Source organism: Lissotriton vulgaris, chromosome 5 (assembly GCF_964263255.1).
Source record: "Lissotriton vulgaris chromosome 5, aLisVul1.2, whole genome shotgun sequence".
NCBI lineage: Eukaryota > Metazoa > Chordata > Amphibia > Caudata > Salamandridae > Lissotriton > Lissotriton vulgaris.
Genome location: NC_141693.1, coordinates 754,336,817 through 754,357,785, shown reverse-complemented (window position 1 = coordinate 754,357,785; position 20,969 = coordinate 754,336,817). Strand labels below are relative to the sequence as shown.

Genomic DNA, 20,969 nt, shown 5'->3' with positions numbered 1-20,969 from the left:
GAACAAAGTGTGCTCCTCGTGCCTCCTCCTTATTAGACGGGTATTCCAGCAGGACAGAGGCCTCTTGTGGTTCAGAAGCAGCATGCAGCTTTTGCAATATTAAAATGACTGAGCAAGAAACCGCCCAACTTCGAGCCAAATCGCGTAAAGGGTGAAAGAAGTCTGTTTTTCTCCAGTAGGTCCTAGTTTAATTTTTTTATTACTTGGGAACGCAGAGATGTTGACATCTCTAAACATTAAATGGCAGCACTCTTTATTTTCCATGAAACTGCCACTCCCACACGTTAAGAGGGGGAAGGAAGCATGGAGTGGCTAGGACGGGGTGCCCGAAGGACTACTGGGGCGCCGACACAGGTTCTGGGACCTTCTTTGAGGTTCCAGGTTTTAGACTCTGGCACCCCTATGTGCCAGCTGAAGTGCAGTGCTGCACCTCTCTGCTTCCGGATCGCCCTGTAACTCGGCCTGCAATGAAAAAAGTACACATTAAAAGTTCCAACAGTTGCCCCCCCCAGCTGACACACAGGGTAAGAGGTAGGGAGGGAAAAGAGTGTCCCAGGTGCACGTCGCGCGGCGTCCAGAGCGGCAAAGAGGCTTCTAAGATGGCAAGGGGAAGTTAAATACCCCTCGCCCTGCCTGCAGCCCCTGACATGCGTCACTGGCCCGCCCACCCTCCCGCCGGGACTCCGCCTGCCCGGGGAGGAGTGGATGATCGAAAGGCAGTTGGGAACGCAGAGATGTTGACATCTCTAAACATTAAATGGCAGCACTCTTTATTTTCCATGAAACTGCCACTCCCAGACGTTAAGAGGGGGAAGGAAGCAAGGAGTGGCAAGGACGTGGTGCCAGTTCTTCCGAATGGGCCAACCAAGTATAGCAGGGCCCTTCCCTTCCTGCAGCTAACTCCAGCAATCTTTAGGGACCGGAGACAATTAGCCATTGAAAACAGGTGCTTCTGGGTAATCGCCCTCCATCAAGGCCTTTTGTGCTCTGTGTTTGCATTCTATCAATCAGGAAGACACCTGGGCTGAGTGGAAAATGTCTGCAGACAATTCACGGTGCTTAGAGAGGGTCTTGTGCAGAGCAGGGAGGAGGCGGCGTAAATGTAACACCTGGGACTAGCACTTGTGTGGATGCCTTTTTATTGATGGTTTTATTAACACCATTTTATAAAATGCCATCTATAATACAAATTGCAGGACTAACGATCAATGGAATCATTTTTACAACTCCTGCCTTATTACAGAATTCCAGGAGTATGCCAAGCTGTCTTTGCTGAAAGTACCCAAAGAGAAAGTCTGGTTACAATATTTGTGAAGCTGACCCATTGCTGCTGACCCAGGCTCCCCAGCTGGTATAGTACCCTGGTAGAGTAATAATAGGACCAAGGAGTGCATCAGAAAATGTCATAAGCGTTACCTCTACTGGCATAATTTTCCCACACAGCCCACATTCTCTTGTATTTCTGCCTTAGTCATCTCCGAACTTTTTCAAAGTGGATTTATTGCAATTTGTGTGTTTGGTATCAAACCATGGACACTGGGCCGATTCACAAACATTTGGCTGCGTCTTTCCCATGCGGCCCTCCTCGCTCATTACTGAACTTCAAGAGTAAGACAGGACTGCTTTTGACTTACTCCTGTAAATCTCAAAAGTTCAGTGCACATCTCTCATACTCGCAGCAAAATCTTTGTAAATTGGGCCCAGTATGTGATGCAATGATTCATAGTTAAACAGCCTAGGTGGGACTTTTGCCTAATTCCCGACCAGTTAGGAACATTAGGAGTACTGTAGTACTATTTTCCACACTCTTACATGTTTTTATGAACTGACTAGTCTAAGCATCTAAAATCAGAAAATTCAGAGACAATTCATACACAGTTAATACTAATGGAAAGGAGTGGGTCCGCTTTGCACTTTTACTGATAAGGAGTTTGGCATTTCAGGGAGGCATGTAAGTGCACATATCAGAGTACCCAGTGGGGGCGGGGCTCGGCGACGTAAAGTGATGGGGACCCCTGCAGAATTTGAAGAGCGGCCCTGAATCTTCCACGCCTCACAAATATTCATTGGCATTGGGGGACATTGGGCCCCTCTGAAGCATCCCCCCGCCTCCCCTCTCCATCGAAGGGCCTTTGTTACTACGCCCCTGAGAATAGCACTAATCCTGTACTCATGAACTTTTTGTGAATAAACCCCATGACATCTATCTTTAGAAAATTATACAGACGGACGAAAAGGTAAAGCCCATTTAGCTATTATTTTGATCTTGTATGATGTTTGTATTATGGTACTTCTATTCCAATTAAATCAAATGTTTGAACTTACAATCTTTCAAATACATGGAGGATGTCCGAAGATCACAAAAAGATCGGTTTACTTGCAGGTCGGTACTATCTAAACGAAGGCTCTCTGTGTACATAGAAAGGCAGCTGAGGTGAAAAGCTGCAGAGCAGGCTCGCCGGGTCGCGCTCACACTTCAGTGAAGCAGCCTGTTTGATTTCCTCCCTTCACGATGGCGCGTGACATGATTAAAAGAGAAGGCAATGCCATCCTTAGCTTATATACAGAACCGGTTGCTTCTGCTTCCCGTGACATTCTTTTTGTTACATTTGTTTTTCTAAACGACGTGTGCTGCCTTCTCTGAACATACGTTGCAGAGGGCGTGTTGTACCAGGGCAAACATTCAAGTTCAGGCCGAGGGTTTCATTGTTTACATTCCAGGCTTGGCGGTTACTGGGGCCCCTCAGAGGGGCGGATGGCATCCTGTTAGTAAAGAAAACCAAAATAAGGAAGTTCCCAAAATGATCAACCAAATGACACACAAGAACAAGCATTGGCTGCACGGAATGCATAGATGGGGGCTGCAGTGGGAGAGAGAGGTGGAGGGAGGTGTGTGCGCAGATACCGGGGCCCGCTTAGAGCGGCGGCTGGCTTCCTGTTAGTAAAGAAAACCAAAATAAGGAAGTTCCCAAAATGATCAACCAAACGACACACAGAACAAGCATTGGCTGCGTGGAACGCATAGATGGGGGCTGCAGTGAGAGAGAGAGGCGGAGGGAGTTGTGTGCGCGCGCTCTGCACGAAAGCACTTAATGAGCCATGACAGCTCGTAACTGTAAAACAAGGCTTAATGAGATAAGAAAGGCAGATGTCGGCTGCTCGCATGCACGCGAGCGTGCAAGCAAGCTTTAGGCCAGGAAAAGCTGTGGGTAGCACTTTGAAAACCCCCTTACTAAAAGTCGAGCAAGCAGCGCATGCACTGTCTAGGCTCGACATAAAAAGCACAAACCTCTCTCTCTAGAGAATAGGCTAGAATGATCATTTTGAATTTAGATTGTTTTCTAAATATCAGCAGGGTAAACGAGCATTAGTGTTTCAGTGCCTGTTGATTGCTCCCTTTGAGTTCCCTGTCCATTGATGTTTGGGAAGGGCATAGCAAACAAAATCTGACCCTCACAGTAAAAGGCCTGGGACTCACAGGACCTTACTTTTTGTCTAAGAATGAATTTTTTCCATGAAGACACCAACCTGCTTTTTCACTGCGCACATCACAAGAATCATCGCCATTTCATTTTACTATAATTTAAAAGCATCCACAATTACTGCATATTCCAGACTCATTTTCTTATGTCAATGACTATTTATTAGCTATGCAAAAGATGAGGAATTATAACAGTAGAAAGATAATGACAGAAAATAAACAAATGTAATTCTCCTAAAAACAACACATTAAATTGTGGCATTAATTCGACCTCTTTATGTAAATATGGACTCTGACCCACTGATTAGGTATTCATGGTTAATTGTAGGATACGCCAAGGTTAAATGATAAAACGTTTTGTTATTGAATTTTGGTTTAGCTTTATTTATGCAGCCTTTCTCAGGATGTTGTTTATGTTGCACTCTATTCCACCCTGAAATACTCAGGTCTCTCACAAAAGAAAGGCAATTCTTGTGAACCCTCCAGACCTCTGGATCCTAGCCTGGGGTCAGCTATATCTACTCCGGGATTCCCAGACTGTTTAGAAACACATTTTATTAGCTGAATAAAAAATATATACATATATAAGAAAAAAAGAACACCCTTAAACGTTCTGTAAATGGGAAGGAATTTGAAATTGAAGGCTAAAAATGGACTAAGCTAAATTGGTATACTTTGCTTGATTATTGGGAGAGCTGCAGGTACAGCTAATGGAATTTAGTAATTGTAATTGCATTTATATAGTGCTTGGCACCCCTGATGAGGCATCAAAGCGCTTTTCGATGAGTAGCATGCTACTTCAGAACCCAAACAAGTTTTTGTGGTGAATTAGTATAGGAAAATATTAAATTAATTTGAGCAGTGGACATGTGAGCCTGCTATTAGGGTTAAAGAGGATAATGGAGGGAGACAAAAGGCAGGGGTTTACTTTTATATAGCGCTTGGTACCCGTGATAAGGCATCAAAGCGCTTTCAAGGATTAGCATGCTACTCCGGAATCAAAACATGATTAGTGGTGAATTAGTACAGTGAAATATGAAATTATTTTGAGCGTTGGACATGTGAGTCTATTAGTTGGATTGAAAAGGATAGTGGCGGGATAGAAGAGGGAACCGTCTAGAAAGAGTTTATGTGGATATCATAGAAGGAGGAGCAGGTTGGGATGAGTAGGGGGAAGAGTCAGAGGGAAGGGTTTAGAAAGGCTTGTTTGGTAGATCTGAATAGTAAAAGGATTGAGATGATGCAAGGGAGGTGTAAAGGTGGGAAGAGTCTAAAAAGGGTTATTTGAAAATTTGTAAGCAAGATTAATATACATTTTTATACAACGGTTTACTGGTGGACTCAATTGAGGCAATGGAATGCACTAACAAAAACAGAGCATTTATTAGGAGCAGAAAAAAACAAAGTGCTACGTTAGAATTTAGCATATTGCTTCATTTTTTGTAAATAAAAAAACATTTTGAAAAGTTCCAACTTTCCCATTAAAAATTAAAGTTTCAATTTTTGCTTCGTGAATTATTTAATCTTGCATCATTTTTGCATTTGTTTGATTATGCTTTTGTTCAAATCATACAAATTGCTTAGGGCCGGGGCCCTGGCATCCAGTAGTGATTTATTGGGGGTCCACAGAAGCCTAAAGGTTAAGTGCCACTGCTTTAGACATATCCAGAGATTCCTTAAGGTAGATCAATGTGCCTAATTCCTAGTGATCACTTTCATTCTGGGTCCTCTCAGTTCTCTGCTTCAAACAGAACGTTACCTTATTATCTTTATTATCGAAGGAGTAGGCCAGGTAGTTCTGTATTTCCACACCTAAACATTGACAATAACTTCAACAAACTTTTTTGTCTCATTAACAGGTTATTTCCATTAGTTTCTTGCACAACATGGATGACAAAAATTACTATAACAACTACATGAATTTCTCATTTTTTCCTAGATTTAGGGGCTCATTACCATGTCAGACGAAAAGCCTCCGCCCGACACCTTCTCAAATTCGGGACCGACCGACTTGCGTTCGGCAGTCCCGACCGACAGATTATGATGCGAACAAACACTGTTTGGTCGGATTCCCATTGTTTCCTATGGGAGCCCATGTTACGGTCGAGAACCGGCTGTAACACAGGCTCCTATGGGGAAATGGGGTGTTTGCAGTAAACCCAACACAGTGTGACAGGCACCCATGGTGCCTGCCACACAATGCAGACTTTTACAGGAAAGTACCTTAGGTACCCTCTCGGCCATCAACCGAACACCACTGGGCCAGGAGGGCACTGCCAGGGGCCTCCAAAGTCACTTTACAACAGCCTTTCCATGCCAGACAGGCTGACATGGAAAGGATATTTGAAAACGACATTGTAATCGTGTGGGCGGAACCGTTGTCCATAGGGGTGTACGATGCGGTTCCGACCGACACGAATACTCCGCGAGTCGCTCAGCACCGATTCGGAATGACTGCCCGGTTTATGTTCTAACCGCAAACATTGTAATTGAGCCATGAGAATGTAAACCGACTGAGTCGGTCGGAAGGGCTCCGACGAGGCTGAGGAGATTCTGAATGTCGGGTGGAGGTTTTCCGCCCGACATCATAATGAGTTCCTTAGTTGGAGTGAGAGTGTTGTCAATTATAGGGGCAAATATATAATTCTGAAAGAGTCCCTGGATATGTTTCTAGGGTATATAATGTCATGTGAGCTGTATCTCCAAGATTTTGCTGAACTGGATGTCGAGATTGCATTCATGCACAACATAACCATGGCCCGGATTATGAATGTAAAATTGGTACAGAGCAATGCAGAGTTTCATAAAAAAATGTCTGCTCACTTGGGCACGGGTGTAGAGAGACTGTCTAGTGCACAGGGAATGCTGGTTGAATATGTACACCAAGGCACTGAATTAATGTAACCATTTTGTGTGTTTCATAAAGCAGGACTTTGTTTATGGTCTATTCTTCATATTTATAATATATTAATGTATAAAGTCTTATATTGACATATTGTTTGGGGTGATTGGTATGACAACACTGTTTTGCACAGATTTTTTTGGTTTTTAAATTATAATCATGCAAACTGTTGTTCACTAGTGTTGGTCTTGCTTACCCTAATGACTTTGTTGATATTTATCTTTGCTGTAACCTGACCGCTTGTGCATAAATAATAATAATAATAATAATACAGAATTTTATAAAGCGCGAACAGCTACCTCACGAGGAGGTGTCCCGGCGCTATATGAACAAGATATTTTTTGACCATGAGGGCTAGAGAAGGTGACGTCTAGCGCGGTTGGGCAAACAGCCAGGTTTTCAGCAAACGCTTGAAGCATAACTCGGAGGGGGCCTGTTGAAGAGCAGGGGGCAGGGAGTTCCAAAGTGTCGCCACATTGGCCGAGAAAGTTCTTCCTCCCAGCCGAGCTCTTTTTGCTCTAGGAACTGCAATCTGAACACGGTTGTTGGATCTGAGGGAGCGAGCTTGGGTGTATCTTGGCAGTGGTGCTTTCAGATAGTTAGGACAGTTGCCGTACAAAGATCTAAAGGCCAGTGTAAGTGCCTTAAATTTTATTCTGCTTGCTACTTGTAGCCAATGAAGGGAGAGAAGGTGCGGAGAGACTGAGTGCTTGAAGGGGATCCGCATTAATAGTCTCGCAGCCGCGTTTTGGACCAGTTGCAGTTGTTGTATAAGGTACTTTGGAAAACCCAGATACAGGCCGTTAGCGTAATCCAGACTAGATGTCACTGTGGCATGGATTACAGTTTTACAGCAACTTGCTGGTAAGAGTCGTAGAATCTTACGAAGATTCCTCAGCTTACACAGGCAGCAGTCAGCTACTTGCTGGATGTGTGATGCAAAGGACAGATTATCGTCCCACCGTACCCCTAGATTTTTAGTCGAGTGGCTAGGCGAGGGGGCCTGACCCATCTCTGCCAGGCACCAGAGTTCAGATGGAGGAGGGGGGCCTTTGCCGAAGAAGATCACTTCCGTCTTATTAGAGTTAAATTTTAGTTTATTTGTGTTCATCCAGCAGGCCACATCTTGGAGACAGCCCTTGAATAAATGCCATGCTGGTAGTTCTAATGAGTGCCTTTACTTATTTTGACCTTGGTATCTCTATATTCAATAGACAAGTTTACCCCATTTTTTCTGATTAAAAATAATTCTAGGTAACTACAAGTGGGTGTTTCTTGCTATGGAGCTCTGAAATCTTTTCGCCTGGGCTTTTGAGAATGAATACATTGTCAACAAAATTCTCTCGAAAGATATTGTTCACCAGGGAAGGAAATGGTGCAGTACAGAACACAGTGAGAACTGTCCCAGCTGAGGAGGGTATTGACACTGAGCTGAGAAGGATTTTGATTGAGAAGAAATTCTTTTATAGATCTTTTTCTTCAAAACAACATGGAGCAGTGCAGGGAATAATATATGTCGAGGACACTTTCTATTTCGGATTGTTTTCATTGTCACAAAGTGATATTTTCTAAAAGGGACCCTGCACCTGTCCCATTGCCAGCTCTGCTGTCTGAAACTGAAAATGATGTTAAGCTATACATTTTAAGGTGGATAATGTATGAGCGTGGCAGTGGGCGACCTAAGATCAAGTTGTTGTTTTTATCTTTGGTCTCATGTCTTGGGACTGTCCAGTCTCGCGTTTTAATTAATTCAATTGTTTGTGCTTCATTACAGGGGACCATCCTTTAATATGCCAACGAAAGGCTTGTGAGTGTGACAAAGCAGCGTCTATCTGCTTCAGGGAGAATTTAAAAACGTATAAAACGAAATACACATTTAAACTAGATAGCACCTGCAAAGGTCAAACGCCGCCGTGTACACAGAACAGCGATGCCAGCGCCGACGCTCCACCCATCTCAACAGACAGCGCTTCAGAGAAATACAGCAATGAAGCACATGCACCTGTGCAAACGGAAACTGCAGACACCTCAAAACCAGTGTGATTGTACACTTCTCGACACCTCCCAAATGCGATGAAGTCACACTAGTGGAAGATGCTTACTATAAAAACCCATGGTATTCACCGATGCCCTTAATTGCCCACGTGGTTTCTTTCTTAGCCCATTGTTGGAGCTGGTGATCCCAATTTCTACCCAGGTGACCCCAAAGCCATCATGGAAATCTCCCTAGCCGATTGATCCCCACTCTGTTGTTCACATTTCCTTAAGTGCCCTCTCTGCTCTAGTTATGTCCAAGTCTGATGCAGCGATTCCATTGATCTCAAACTGACCATAGTTACCAACCCTATAGTATCCAGAAATCAACCTAGCCCCATCTCCCATAATTCTAAATGATCATACACCATGTTGTCTTTCGTCCCCGTTCTGGCTAATAATTCTCTGCCCAGTTCATCTCACAATGGCGTAACAAAACTTGAGGGGGGCCCCCCTCCTACCACTTTGGACCCAGACCCAGTCAATGTTCTGTGTTGAGGGGGACCTTTGGAGTTCGGGGGGCCTCCCACACTGAGGGGCTAATGTTACGCCATTGCCCTCTCCTCCTTCTTCATAATTTAAATCTACATGGAAATAATTAGGACAATGTTTTTTGCTTTTTGTCCATTTTGTCATGGCCCAGTGTCTGTTTAAATTAATAATAAATATTGCATGCAGCGTTTTTGTTCTGGTTTCATAATCGTGTATTCGTTAAGCTGCCTTGGGTATAGATCACACGCGCACACACATACACACTCACCTACACACACGCGCAACGTGCTAATCTTGACTCTCCCTCTACCTGTTGCTGTGCCTTCATTTCTCTATCTTCCACAAGAGATCAGAATAGGATTGTTTGCTTTTATGGTCAGTTGGTTGATAGTGTCAACTCGGGTGCTCCCTAATACATGTCAATGAGATGGGGTGTCTATGTCAGAATATTGTGCGCAGAAATATTGTCTGACATAAATATTGTGTCTTACATTTTAAAAGCAAATACTGGTACCATACTGAGTTGTGGCCTCCACCCAGAGCAGGACTGTGAGGAGGAAGCTTGTCAAGCAGTTAATGCCTTAATAGCTTGGTTGTCTTACTCATCTTCATTATTCTAAAGTCTAGTCTTCCTCCTCACAGTTGGGATATTTGAGGTGGGCAGTGCTCACAAAGAAAGAACACTGACAAAGAATATGGGGGATGTGTGATTATCCTCACGTGGGGCCCAAGCCATTAAAAAGATGTAGGAATATTTGATCACTGTACAGCAAGAATGATCTTTCTAGTTACAACCAAAGACTCAGTTGACACCTCAGGCAAACCACCAGCGTGTACGAATAAACACCCATACTATGGTTCTTTTTTAGCCAATGTAATCTACACTTCATCTCTATGCCATCTTTCTTTGACCCCGATGAGGCCAAAATACCTTATATATTTGTGTACCTCATAACAAAACGCTTAACTATGGCTCTATACCGAACCAGTCTTTGGCTCACAAATTATTATACATTTTTATAATATTTCACTTCAATATTTGGAAAGAGGCATAGTAGACAGGCAGCCTATATGAGTCTCCTGCAATTAATGCAAAGAGCTAATAATACAGTAAAATATATTACTATTTTCAACATTTAGCCCCCAGAGCAGTGTGGAATAATACAACGAGAGCTGGCCCTTTTTATCAGGGATTAAAGGATGAACTAAAAGACACTCCATCATTGGTGGTAAATCAACTGAATACATCCACATCTTTGATTGAGTGTGCACTCTATATTGACAACAGAATCAACAATGGGAAAGATGAGGATTTCCCCAACCGAAACCTTCAGCAGGAGTTGCAGCAATGCTGAAGGATTTGATTAACTGATACAGTTTGGAAGCATTAAGCAATCTCTTACAACAGACTAAAAAGAGAGAAGGAGAAAGAATGGTCTCGATCCTTGTTGCAAAAAAGCAGGATATTTTTGCATACTTTACCAAGAGGTTTGGGTATTTGGCAATGTTTGTCGATGTAAGATAACTGACAGAAGACTGTTAGCAGGTTGTCAAGAAGAAGGTTCATTTGCTAAAAATATATTTAGAAATATCAGGGCCTGTAATGGGCTTTGCCCTCTGATTTCAGGGCAACAGTATTAAAAACAAGCATTGGCAAAGCCAGAAGGTTTCGCCTATGCCAATTCTATTGACTTTGACAATGTTTTTTTTAGATATTGCAGCGCAGTTGAGCGGCTGTGCAATATAACTTAAAGTAAAAAGAAAAAAAGCTTCTTGACATGGACAGTTGACGAAACCTATTGGCTTTGCCAATGCTTGTTTTTAGTCACCCTGGCATGGAGGTGTTTTGATATTTGCTTTCTTCCTTCCCCTCGAGCTACTCTCAACAATTAACAATCATATCCCAAAGACAAAAAATGAATAGGGTCGAATGCGTCAGTCATTAATAAACATCTTTGAGAGAAGTAACATTTTGTTGACAAAGTCACATTTAAAGTGGCACAGCCTATAAAATTCTTTACATAATCCAAAGGTTTTGTTAGAGGATACTGACTTGATTTAATGACAGGCATTGGCAAAGCCAATAGGTCTCTGCAATCTCCGAGCTATTGGCCTTCTCAATGTGAATGGTTGTTAGCAATGTTGTCTAGCAGCGCATCTGCTGTTCAGCATGGCTGAAAGTCACCGAAAGCCCAGAATCACAGGATGTTTATCCAACATAGTGTCTCTTCGCCCCATGTTCAATTTATTGTTCTGCCCCTCTTGACACAAAAAAGCGCTATGACGTGGCCTGCGCTGGCCGCATCATATTGGTTTTTTTCAGTGACTTTCAGCCATGCTGAACAGCAGATATGCTGTGAGACAACATGGCTAAGAGTCAATGCTTGTTCGGTGTTGGCAGAGTATTGCAGAACAAATGTGGATTTGATAGTCGAAAACAGTTGAGGAGCTTTGAAGTGAAACAAGGATGTGGAGTAACGGCCTGGAGAACTGGGGAGCCAGGTTTGAATCTTGGGGTCAACTGAACAGTTTGTGATTCTAGGTAATTCAAATATGCTTCCCCCTGCCTACAACAATAAATGTGTCATTGTACAAAAAAAATAATAATCAAAGGAGCAGCAAAGAGGCAGGTAATAGGGGGACAGGTCAAGCATGGAAGTAGGAGGGGATGGAGAGATGGGCACGCAGCGACGGCAGAGTCTGGGAGGAAGCAACAATGATGGGGGAAAAAATACCTTAATTAAAGCAGGATCAGCTGCAAAAAAAAGTGTAATTATGGAATGTAACTGGTTAGCACTTAAAGCGCCCCAATACAGTTGGCTCATACTTGAGCTATGGCAAGACGGAGGACGTAGCGAGCACTCCAATGCCATCGGATCGTGTAATAAAACAAAAAAATAGCAAGTGCTGTTCATGTTTTAACAACTTTTTACGATAAGCATTTTTTATATACACGTGCATGCATTTTAGTGGTATGTGTGTATGTGTACAAGATGGCCTGAAAACACAAGTACTCCTATGGAGTGCTTCAAAACAAAGAAAAAATAGCTGCACAAACCGGGAACAGTGTAAGGAGACATGTACTTGGTCCTTGCGCTATGGGCCTTACACAAAAAGATGACCTGACGCCCCCATGCCACGAGGAATGGCATAAAAAAAATTTGAGCAACGCTGAAGTTTACCAATAGTAGGAGATGGGTGGCCTGTAAGTCCACAAAGAGAACACAACACATCTATTTGAGACAGAACATGCGCTACTTAGCCGAGCAGCGCATGCAATGTGTAGTCGAGATAAAAAACAATAGATTTCGTACAGGTGAAACCTACTGGCTTTGCCACTGCTTATTGTGTTTAGAAACTTTGAGATTGTGGGCTGCCATGGAGCGATTAAGTGAGGTGCCTACATTTACAGTGTCCTTGTGAAAAGTAACTGGTTTTAATATAAAGTGCTCCATGTCCTTCGGGTTGTGTTGGCGCTATATACAATTGTACAATTATGAAAAGCAAAGTTGAGGGAGGAGGGGAACTGTGAAACGGAGTTCAGTGGGGCAAGCAGCAAAATGCAGGAGGTGGATGGGCAACCAAAAGCAAATGCAGGCAGCCCTGGGGAGATTAAGGGCCAGATGTATGAAGCTCAAATGGGTTCGCAAACGCCAAAATTCACAGAATTTCAGCGTTTGCAAGCTCATTTGAGCAAAATGGTATGTATGTAGCAAATTTTAGTGCAAAATAAGGAATCGCAAATTTGCGATTCCTTAAATGCAATGTATGATGCAAAAAAAAATTGCCAATTGTTCCTAAGGAATCGCAAATTACCACCAAGTTCAAGTTTGTCGAAGACTCTGACACAAGGTCTGGGTTTCTGAAAGCAGGTGCTGGACCTCCTTACTTCCAGTGCAGTGTCTTCTTCTCACTCTTTTATACTCTTTCTAGATGAATAACACTTGGAGTTTGGCCTAGGTCACTCATGTAGGTGATTACACATTCTTCAAATATTTACTGGTGTACTGTTTTACTTTATTTATAGCAGATGTTACACTGCTTGTATGATTATCTTTTCTCCCCTTCTGCTCCATGCAACAATTCCACTATCACAACTCAGTCTTCTCAAGCAAGGATGACTGATTCTATACAGTGATTGTTTTTCCTTTTCAATATGGGTCTCTTTTGGTTTGTGAAGCTTATGCTTTGGGATCAATTATTTTAATATTCTTTTTTGTGACACTGCATTCCAAAAGGTTGATGCAACTTTTATGATACATGCCAAGTGTCCACACTTCATTTGTGAAAAAGATACAGTATTTTCAAGGATTCCAGAAATTCTACAGGTATTTAAATGCGACTTCACCACCATCGTTCTACAAATTGCTCAGTTGACAAAGAACCCGAAAAACAGCAAATCTTTACAGTTTTAAAGGAGGCATTTACCTCTGTACCTGCCTCATGACATACTGACTGTAGCCAAAGATTTTGGAAGAGACTGATGCCTCCAACTTTGCTAAATAGGCTATTTTATCACAGAGACCCTCAGTCTCAAAACCCAAGCATATAGTGTTTTTCTTTTTAAGTGCCCTGTTAACAGTTGTATGAAATTATACCATCTATATTAGGGCATTAATGGGTATCAAAGATGTATTTATACAGCTGAAGCACTAAATGGAGGTAGTTCAACAAGATGCAATGGTATGGACCAATGATAGAAATGTAGGGATGTTCAGTTTCATTCAGTGTTTTCATATTATTCTTTTGAAAAAGGAGAGATGCTCACCTCATTTATAACAATCTTTTTTCAGCGGATAGTTTGTGATAGCGTGCAGATTGGTGTGTGGCATGCCCAAATGCCACCAGGTACGACCTAGATAAATACAAATGGGACATGTTCATGCCCCAGCCAAATGCACAGCATTCCGCCGCCCTTGCGGCATTCAAAACTTCAACCATTTTACTCCAAATCTTCATTTTTTTTTAACAACCTTTATTGTACATCATCATCATTACACAGCCAGAGGCCTACAACCCAAGGGGCCAGCCGCGTTATAGCTCAATTATTCTGCGGAGGTGAACTAACACAGCTGTTCTGCTGACAACCCTGGGTCCGGCGGCGTATTCGAGGAGCGGTAGCAACTATTGGTCAATACAGGCTACGGATAAATCAATGTCTTATTTTTTCCTTTTTTGTTGTTGTGTTCCTTCTTAGGATTATTAAGTCGCATGCAATGTGAAGTTGTACAACTCAGCCCTTGCGAACAATAAACAAACTTTAACTTAGGCCATGGACACTATCGAGAACATTATATTATACATTAAGTATTCACGTACGGCCAAGCACACACCTGCCACCTCACGCTAGCACAACTGTTCGTCAGTGTGAATCGGGGTAAATTGTTGTCATCACTGCTTACAATCATCAGTATACACTATTTCCATTCTCCTCTACCTCTCCATCGGAGTCAGAAATATCGTCCTCAGGCAGTGGGTCACACAGGTCCCCCCTATATGTATTCCATGGCATCCAGATCGTGTTCCACTTGCGTGGGCTTGCTCTTGTCGTGTAAATCGCCCTTTCTATGAGCATAAGGACATCCATATTTCTACACCAGTGTGCCAGTGTAGGTGTCTCAGTCGCTCCCCACTTCTGTGCTATGTCTCTTTTAGCAACCATCATACCTATCCTCCCCCAAATTTGTCCATGGCGTGAGAGATCATTAGGTTCCCATACATTTAAAATACATATACGGGGCTCAGGTACGAGGGAGACCCTCAGTGTTTGGGAGATAGTACGCATTATCTGCCTCCAGTAGTCTAGCACGCTCGGGCAGTCCCAAATGGTGTGTAGAAAGGATCCCTCCTCCCCGCACCCACGAAGACAGTACGGGTGTTGCGCTCGGTGAATTTTATGCAGTGTGGTCCTGGTGTAATATATTCGATGCAGTATCTTAAGCTGCACTAAACGGAACTTGGCAGAAATGCCTATTTCTCTTGGGGAAGCTAGCGCCTCATTCCACTCTGTTTTGTCCATATCGCCCAGCTCATCCACCCATTTCTCTCGCAGTTTATATGTAGGGTCTGGTAAATTGTTAGTCAGTTTGCGATATGTGAGGGAGGTGGCGCTATGGTGCATAAAATCTGTGAGTAGCGATCCTCCATCGGAGAAGCTTCGGGAATCTCTGTGTCTGAGGGTATGGCAGTCAGCAAAGCATGTCTAATTTGCACATACCGATAGGTTTCGTTAGCGCCTAGGCCATATTGTTGCTGGAGTTGGGGGAACAGCACTACTGTCCCATCTGCCCATAAGTCTCCCACTGTCGATATGCCAATATTGTCCCATTGTGTGAAACCCTTGCTCTGCCATAGGTGTCCCAGTGCCTTGGTGTCCCACAGGGGAGTCTGCTTAGTGATGATGTCATTCCATTTAAGCCGTGCCTGCGCTGCGTACCATATGGTTACCGTATGCTTCGTGGGTTCTATAAGTTTCGCCGCCACCCCCTTGTGGTAGAGCGCCGCCAGGAGACTATGTGTGCCTAGTTGTATGCGATCAGCCTTATAGGCTGGGTCATCGTGGGGGACATGTATCCAGTGGTTAATGACCTTGAGCTGTGTCGCCCAGTAGTACATCTGTAAGTTCGGCAATGTGATCCCACCCTCATACCAGCTTCTGTTAAGCTTTGCGTGCGCCACACGCGCCGGGCGATCTCCCCACAGTAGGCTGGAGACCAAGGCTGTCACTTGCCGAAAGTATCGTGGCGGTACCAGGTACGGGGTGTTTTCAAGTGCTTAGATGAAGCGAGGCAGCGCCATCATTTTGTACAGCTCCGCTCTCCCCAGCAGCGTCAAGGGCAAACTTGCCCAATGTTGCACGTCCCGCTGCAGTCGATCGAGCGGTGGTTTCAGATTTTTGTCGTAGAACTCGGCCGAGTTTTTGGTGACATGTATGCCAAGGTGCTTGAAGGAGTCCTCTGCTACCTCCAGCTGACACCCTTCAGGCAAGACTGGTACCGGCCCGTGTAGCACATAAATAACAGACTTCGTCCAATTTATCGTATAGCCCGATGCCAGCCCATGGGTATCACATAGGATGAGGAGTTCCGGAATTCCACTCTCCGGTTCCGGCAAATAGACCAACATGTCATCCGCATAGAGGGAGACTCTATCTTCCCATCCCTCCCCCCAAGTAACTCCTTTCAACAGCGGGGTAGTGCGAACCAAGGTCGCCAGCGGCTCCAGTACCAGGGCAAACAATAGGGGGGACAGGGGACACCCTTGGCGAGTTCCCCTCGCAAGTGGAATCGAGTGAGTCATGTGGCCGCTTGCTGCGATGTGTGCAGGCGGGTGTGCATATAGGAGTTGGATCCACAAGATAAATTTAGGACCGAATCCCATATGCGAGAGTACTGCAAAGAGATATTTCCATTCGATCATGTCGAATGCCATTCTTGCGTCTAAAGATAGTATCATGGCCGCTGCTGACAGATGCGGTGCTCGTGCCAACGCTCCATGTACTCGCCGAAGGTTCAGTGCTGTACTTCTGTGTGGCATGAAGCCCGATTGGTCCGGGTGGATCAATTGGGAAAGGTGAGGGGTAAGCCTGTTGGCCAACAACTTCGCCAGAATTTTCACTTCAGCATTTAGAAGAGATATGGGCGATAGGAGTTACATTCTGTTGGGGTTTTCCCGGGTTTTGGGATCGCTACGATAGTCGCGGTCCTCTGGTCTAGTGGGAGTTCAGTAAGAGTAAGGCTCTCTGTGTACATTGCCAAAAGCGTCGCGCTCAACGTCGCTGACATCAGCTTAAACCATTCAATGGGGATCCCGTTGGGGCCCATTGCTTTCCCAGATTGCACAGCCGCAATAGCCGATTGTATTTCATCCGCTGTGAGGTCGGCATCCAGTTCCTCTGCCACCTCGGGCGCAAGGGTTGGGGTTGGAATGCCGCTGAGGGACTTCAAGGCTTCCTCTCTCGTTACCTCTCTGGTCGGGTGTATACCTTTTTATATTAGTCTGCTAGAGTGCTGACTATATCCTCCGGGCGTGAGTGTAGTGTGCCGTCAGAGGCGTGTAGTTGTAGGATACCGGTCTTACTGCCCCCTTTTTTGTCTAGCCAGGCTAACATCTTCCCTGCTTTGTCTCCTATGTCATAAATTCTGTGTGTAGTAGCTGTGATATTATCTACTGTCCATCTCTTCAAGTGGTCCCTATGTCGTCGCTGACATAACTGTAGTGCATGTCGGGATTCAGGCGTAGGGTTGGCCACGTGGCTAGCGCTTGCTGTGTGTAATGCAAGTTCTAGGTCTGCTAATTCCTGCAGGTGCAATCACTTGTGCGCCGTGATGGAAGCGATGGCTTGCCCCCTCAAGACTGTCTTATATGCCTCCCAAAGCACTGAGGGGGAGGAGACTGACGCCGTGTTTTGGGTGAAGTAATATTGCGTTGCTTTCCGCATACATTTATGAATGGTAGGGATCTTAAGATACCCCGGATATATCGGATATACTCTGTTGCAGGTTTTCTCCTGGCAAGAGAGTGTTAGGGTCATCGGGGAGTGGTCAGAGATACCCCTGGGATGTATACTTATATTGTCAATGGTCATTGCGCCAGTGCTCAGCGTTAGGAAGTAATCGATGCGGGATAAGCTATTATGTGTTGCAGAATAATAGGTGTAGTGTTGTAAAGTGGGGTGCATACACCTCCACACGTCCGTCAGTCCCATCGCCTCCAGAAAACTGACGAATCAAGAGGGTCCAGGGGCCTGAGGCCGGGCGGGGAGCCTGTCCATTACCTCATCCACCGCTATGTTAAAGTCGCCACCTATGATAAGCTCTCCTGCTGGTAATTCTAAGAGGAACATTCCTAGTGCAGGTAATGCAATGGAGTGGAGTGCTGGAGGCATGTAAACTGACACCACATTCAGCGGCCTACCCTCCCACTGTCCCTGGACAGCCGCGAAGCGGCCCTGATCGTCCTTCTTGGTGCTTAGTACTATGAACGGGGACGTCTTTCGTACCAGTATGCCTGTGCCTCTTAAGCCTGAGGTAAAATCAGAGTGTATTGCCATTTTGTACCCTCACCTATCCAGTGCCTGATGAGCTTTGCCGGTAAGGTGCGTTTCCTGTAATAGGACCAGCGCCGGTCCAAGTCGCTTTATGGCCTGCAGTACCAGACCTCTCTTAATTTTGTCACCTAGTCCCCGCACATTCCATGTCAACAATTTAAGGGGTGGTACCCATGTCGTGGTTTGTTGTTACTAAATGAAATTAAAAAAACTGACTAAAACAAGACAGTGCGGGGGTGGAGCTAAGATCAATAGGGGCTACAGTCCAAATGAAATTTCCTGCTGCATTAAGAATTATGTGGAGGAACAAAATGTTCAATATAAGAGACCCGCTGGAAATAGATTCTTTGCTGGAACAGATGCGCGATGACATTCAAGTGCAATTTCACTCATAAAAATGAAAGACTCTATAGACATAAGAAAAAGAAGGGGATAGAAAATGACTGTAAATAGGGGGCAGTAGGAGTAAACTCACTCATCAGCATTTTTTCTTTGTCTTTTTTGGCACGGGCTCAAATGGGATAAAGTATAGCCCAAAGAAAAGGGAGGCTTTCCCAGGGAGGGAATGTGTTTCCCCGTGCCTTTTCTTTTCAACTTCACATTTTTTTGATAATTCTACAGTTTCTTTATGAATGTACACGAGGGGAGAAGGACGGGGAGCACAAGGGGGTGGGGAGCAAAATGGGGAAAAATGAAAAAAAAGTCCTCATCACGCTTTTAGTAAAGGAGAAACAGTGTCTAAAGTTAAACTGGAACTTTAATTCGCCCAGCTTTGTCAATATTGTCATAACCAATAATGGATAAAAACCAAAGATCTTTAAAAATAATAACATGGAATGTTAATGGTCTAAGAACCAAGAGTAGACGCCGTAAAATTTTCGAATATCTAAAGTGTCAGGACAGTGAAATTATAATATTACAAGAAACGCACTTAGTTAAAAAAGAGTGGGAAGAACTAATTAGTATCCTTAAATGGGTTGATTGTTACATCTGCACAGATCAGGTGTGTGTTATTAAAGGGGTCGCAATCTTGTTTAAAAATCTCTGAATGTAAGAATTATTTCTGCTGAAACAGACCCTAAGGGAAGGTGGGCAATAGCCAATATAAGCATCCTAAATAATACTTTTACGGTGGCCGGATATTATGGGCCCAACTTAAATGACCCAACCCCACTTCAATCGTTGTACTCCCACTTGATCTCCACTACATCTACTTTGATTTTGGGGGGGGACTTTAATATTATCTTGGATCCAAGAACAGACCGCTCCCCCAGGGGTAACCAGAACAGCTTACCAAAAATGAGGAAGTGGTTGGGGGGATACAAGAGAGACCTCAATCTTATGGATGTATGGAACATAAAGGGGATCAAACAAGATAAGTTCACCTTTTCTAACAAAAAGTTGGGTATCCATTCCAGAATAGACTATTTTTTAATAGATCAGGGTCTTCTAGACAGCACCCTGATTGTAAAGCCATCATCATACATACTTTATTCGAAACAAGTTTCATAAAAGTACAACACACAATATCCAAAATAAGCTATACACAAAAATTAAAATTTTCCACCAGTAAACAGAATATTAACATAAAAATAATTTCAGACAATGAAAATGCCGTATCTGAATTCCAGAAACAAAGTTCTATCTCGAGGGACCTGGATAAAATCCAAAAAGGGCTCCAATTTTCCAAGGGGCTTATGTTCAAGGAAGGAGTTGGTTAAGTGGCCCCAATTTTGGTTCCTAAGATCTTTTGCAACAACCCAATCCCAATATAGTTTCTTTACAATTGTTTTTGGGGGTGGCATTTGAGAGATCCAACTCTCCTCCAAACCTATGGCTTTCACGAGCCTCTTTAGATTATTCAACCATTTGATTTTGTTGGCTACATTCAAACCAATCAACTCATCCAAAACCATGGCATAGTTAGAGAGTTCTGGGGTCCTTCTAAGACGAACCCAAAATAACAAGGGGCGAATTTGCACCAGATCTACTATTGATTTTTTGCCCAGGTCTAAAAATAAGGGTTTCAAGGGGGACGATAAAGGTAGCGAAACCATATTTCTAATAAACTTATTTTCCGCCACTTTTAAAGCTTTTGTATTTTCCGCACCCCAAAGTTCTGAACCATAAACTGCCGCCGAAAGAGCTTTCCCTTCGTATACTGCCAGGGTAGGGGCTATGGGTCTGCTAATGGAACGTTGCTGGTTTTTGAGAATCACTCCTGCCACCCTTTTAAGGTTTAAAACCATTTTAGTAATATGGGCAGACCAACTCAGATTATTACAAAGTCTAACTCCTAGGTAATCAAATTCTTGAACCACCTCCAGCGCGGTGCCATTCAACAAGAGGTTAACCTTCCTATGTTGCTTTTTCGAGGTTAACACCATCAACTTTGTTTTGGAAGTGTTTATTGTCAACCCTCTTTCTTTACAAAAGCTGCAAAACCGATCAAGCAGTTTCTGCAGACCCATAGGGGATTTAGACATGAGAAGAGTGTCATCGGCAAACAGGAGAGTAGGTGTTTTCTCACCGGCAAGGGTGGGGGCATCAGCCTGGTCCTCCCTCAAATGGTCTACCACCCCATTAATAAAGAGGGAGAACAAGGTTGGAGCCATCACACACCCCTGTCTCACTCCCCTGTTTACCGGAATCCTCTCAGTCAGTTGACCCTGAGATCCCCAGCGGATTCTGGCATAATTTCCATCATGAAGTTTAACAATAAATTGTAGAAGGTAACTAGGAAAACCCATATCAGATAAGACCGACCAAAGCTTAGTCCGTGGGATGACGTCGAATGCTGTCTTCAAGTCTATAAAAGCCAAGTATAGACTACCCTTCATGATTAGCACTGACTTCCAACAGACTGCACAAAATCTGAAGACCTGATCTATTGCACCTATATTACTTCTAAACCCGGCCTGAAAATGGGACAAGATGTTATTATCCATAAGCCAAGATTCTGTGCGATTTATGATCACCCTTCCTACCACCTTCTGAATGGTGTCTATCAG

At 43.9% G+C, this 20,969-nt stretch overlaps 1 protein-coding gene across 1 annotated transcript in view; it reads left to right on the top strand.

Annotated features, from left to right (window-relative positions):
* Positions 1–8,449, top strand: part of LOC147711507 (basic phospholipase A2-like) — a 111,350-nt gene extending 102,901 nt beyond the window's left edge. Inside the window, exon 5 of the mRNA XM_086920200.1 lies at positions 8,158–8,449. Within this exon, the coding sequence (XP_086776326.1) occupies positions 8,158–8,426 (269 nt within the window). The 3' untranslated portion in view covers positions 8,427–8,449. The remainder of the gene's footprint in view (positions 1–8,157) is intronic.
* Positions 8,450–20,969: the final 12,520 nt, after the last annotated feature.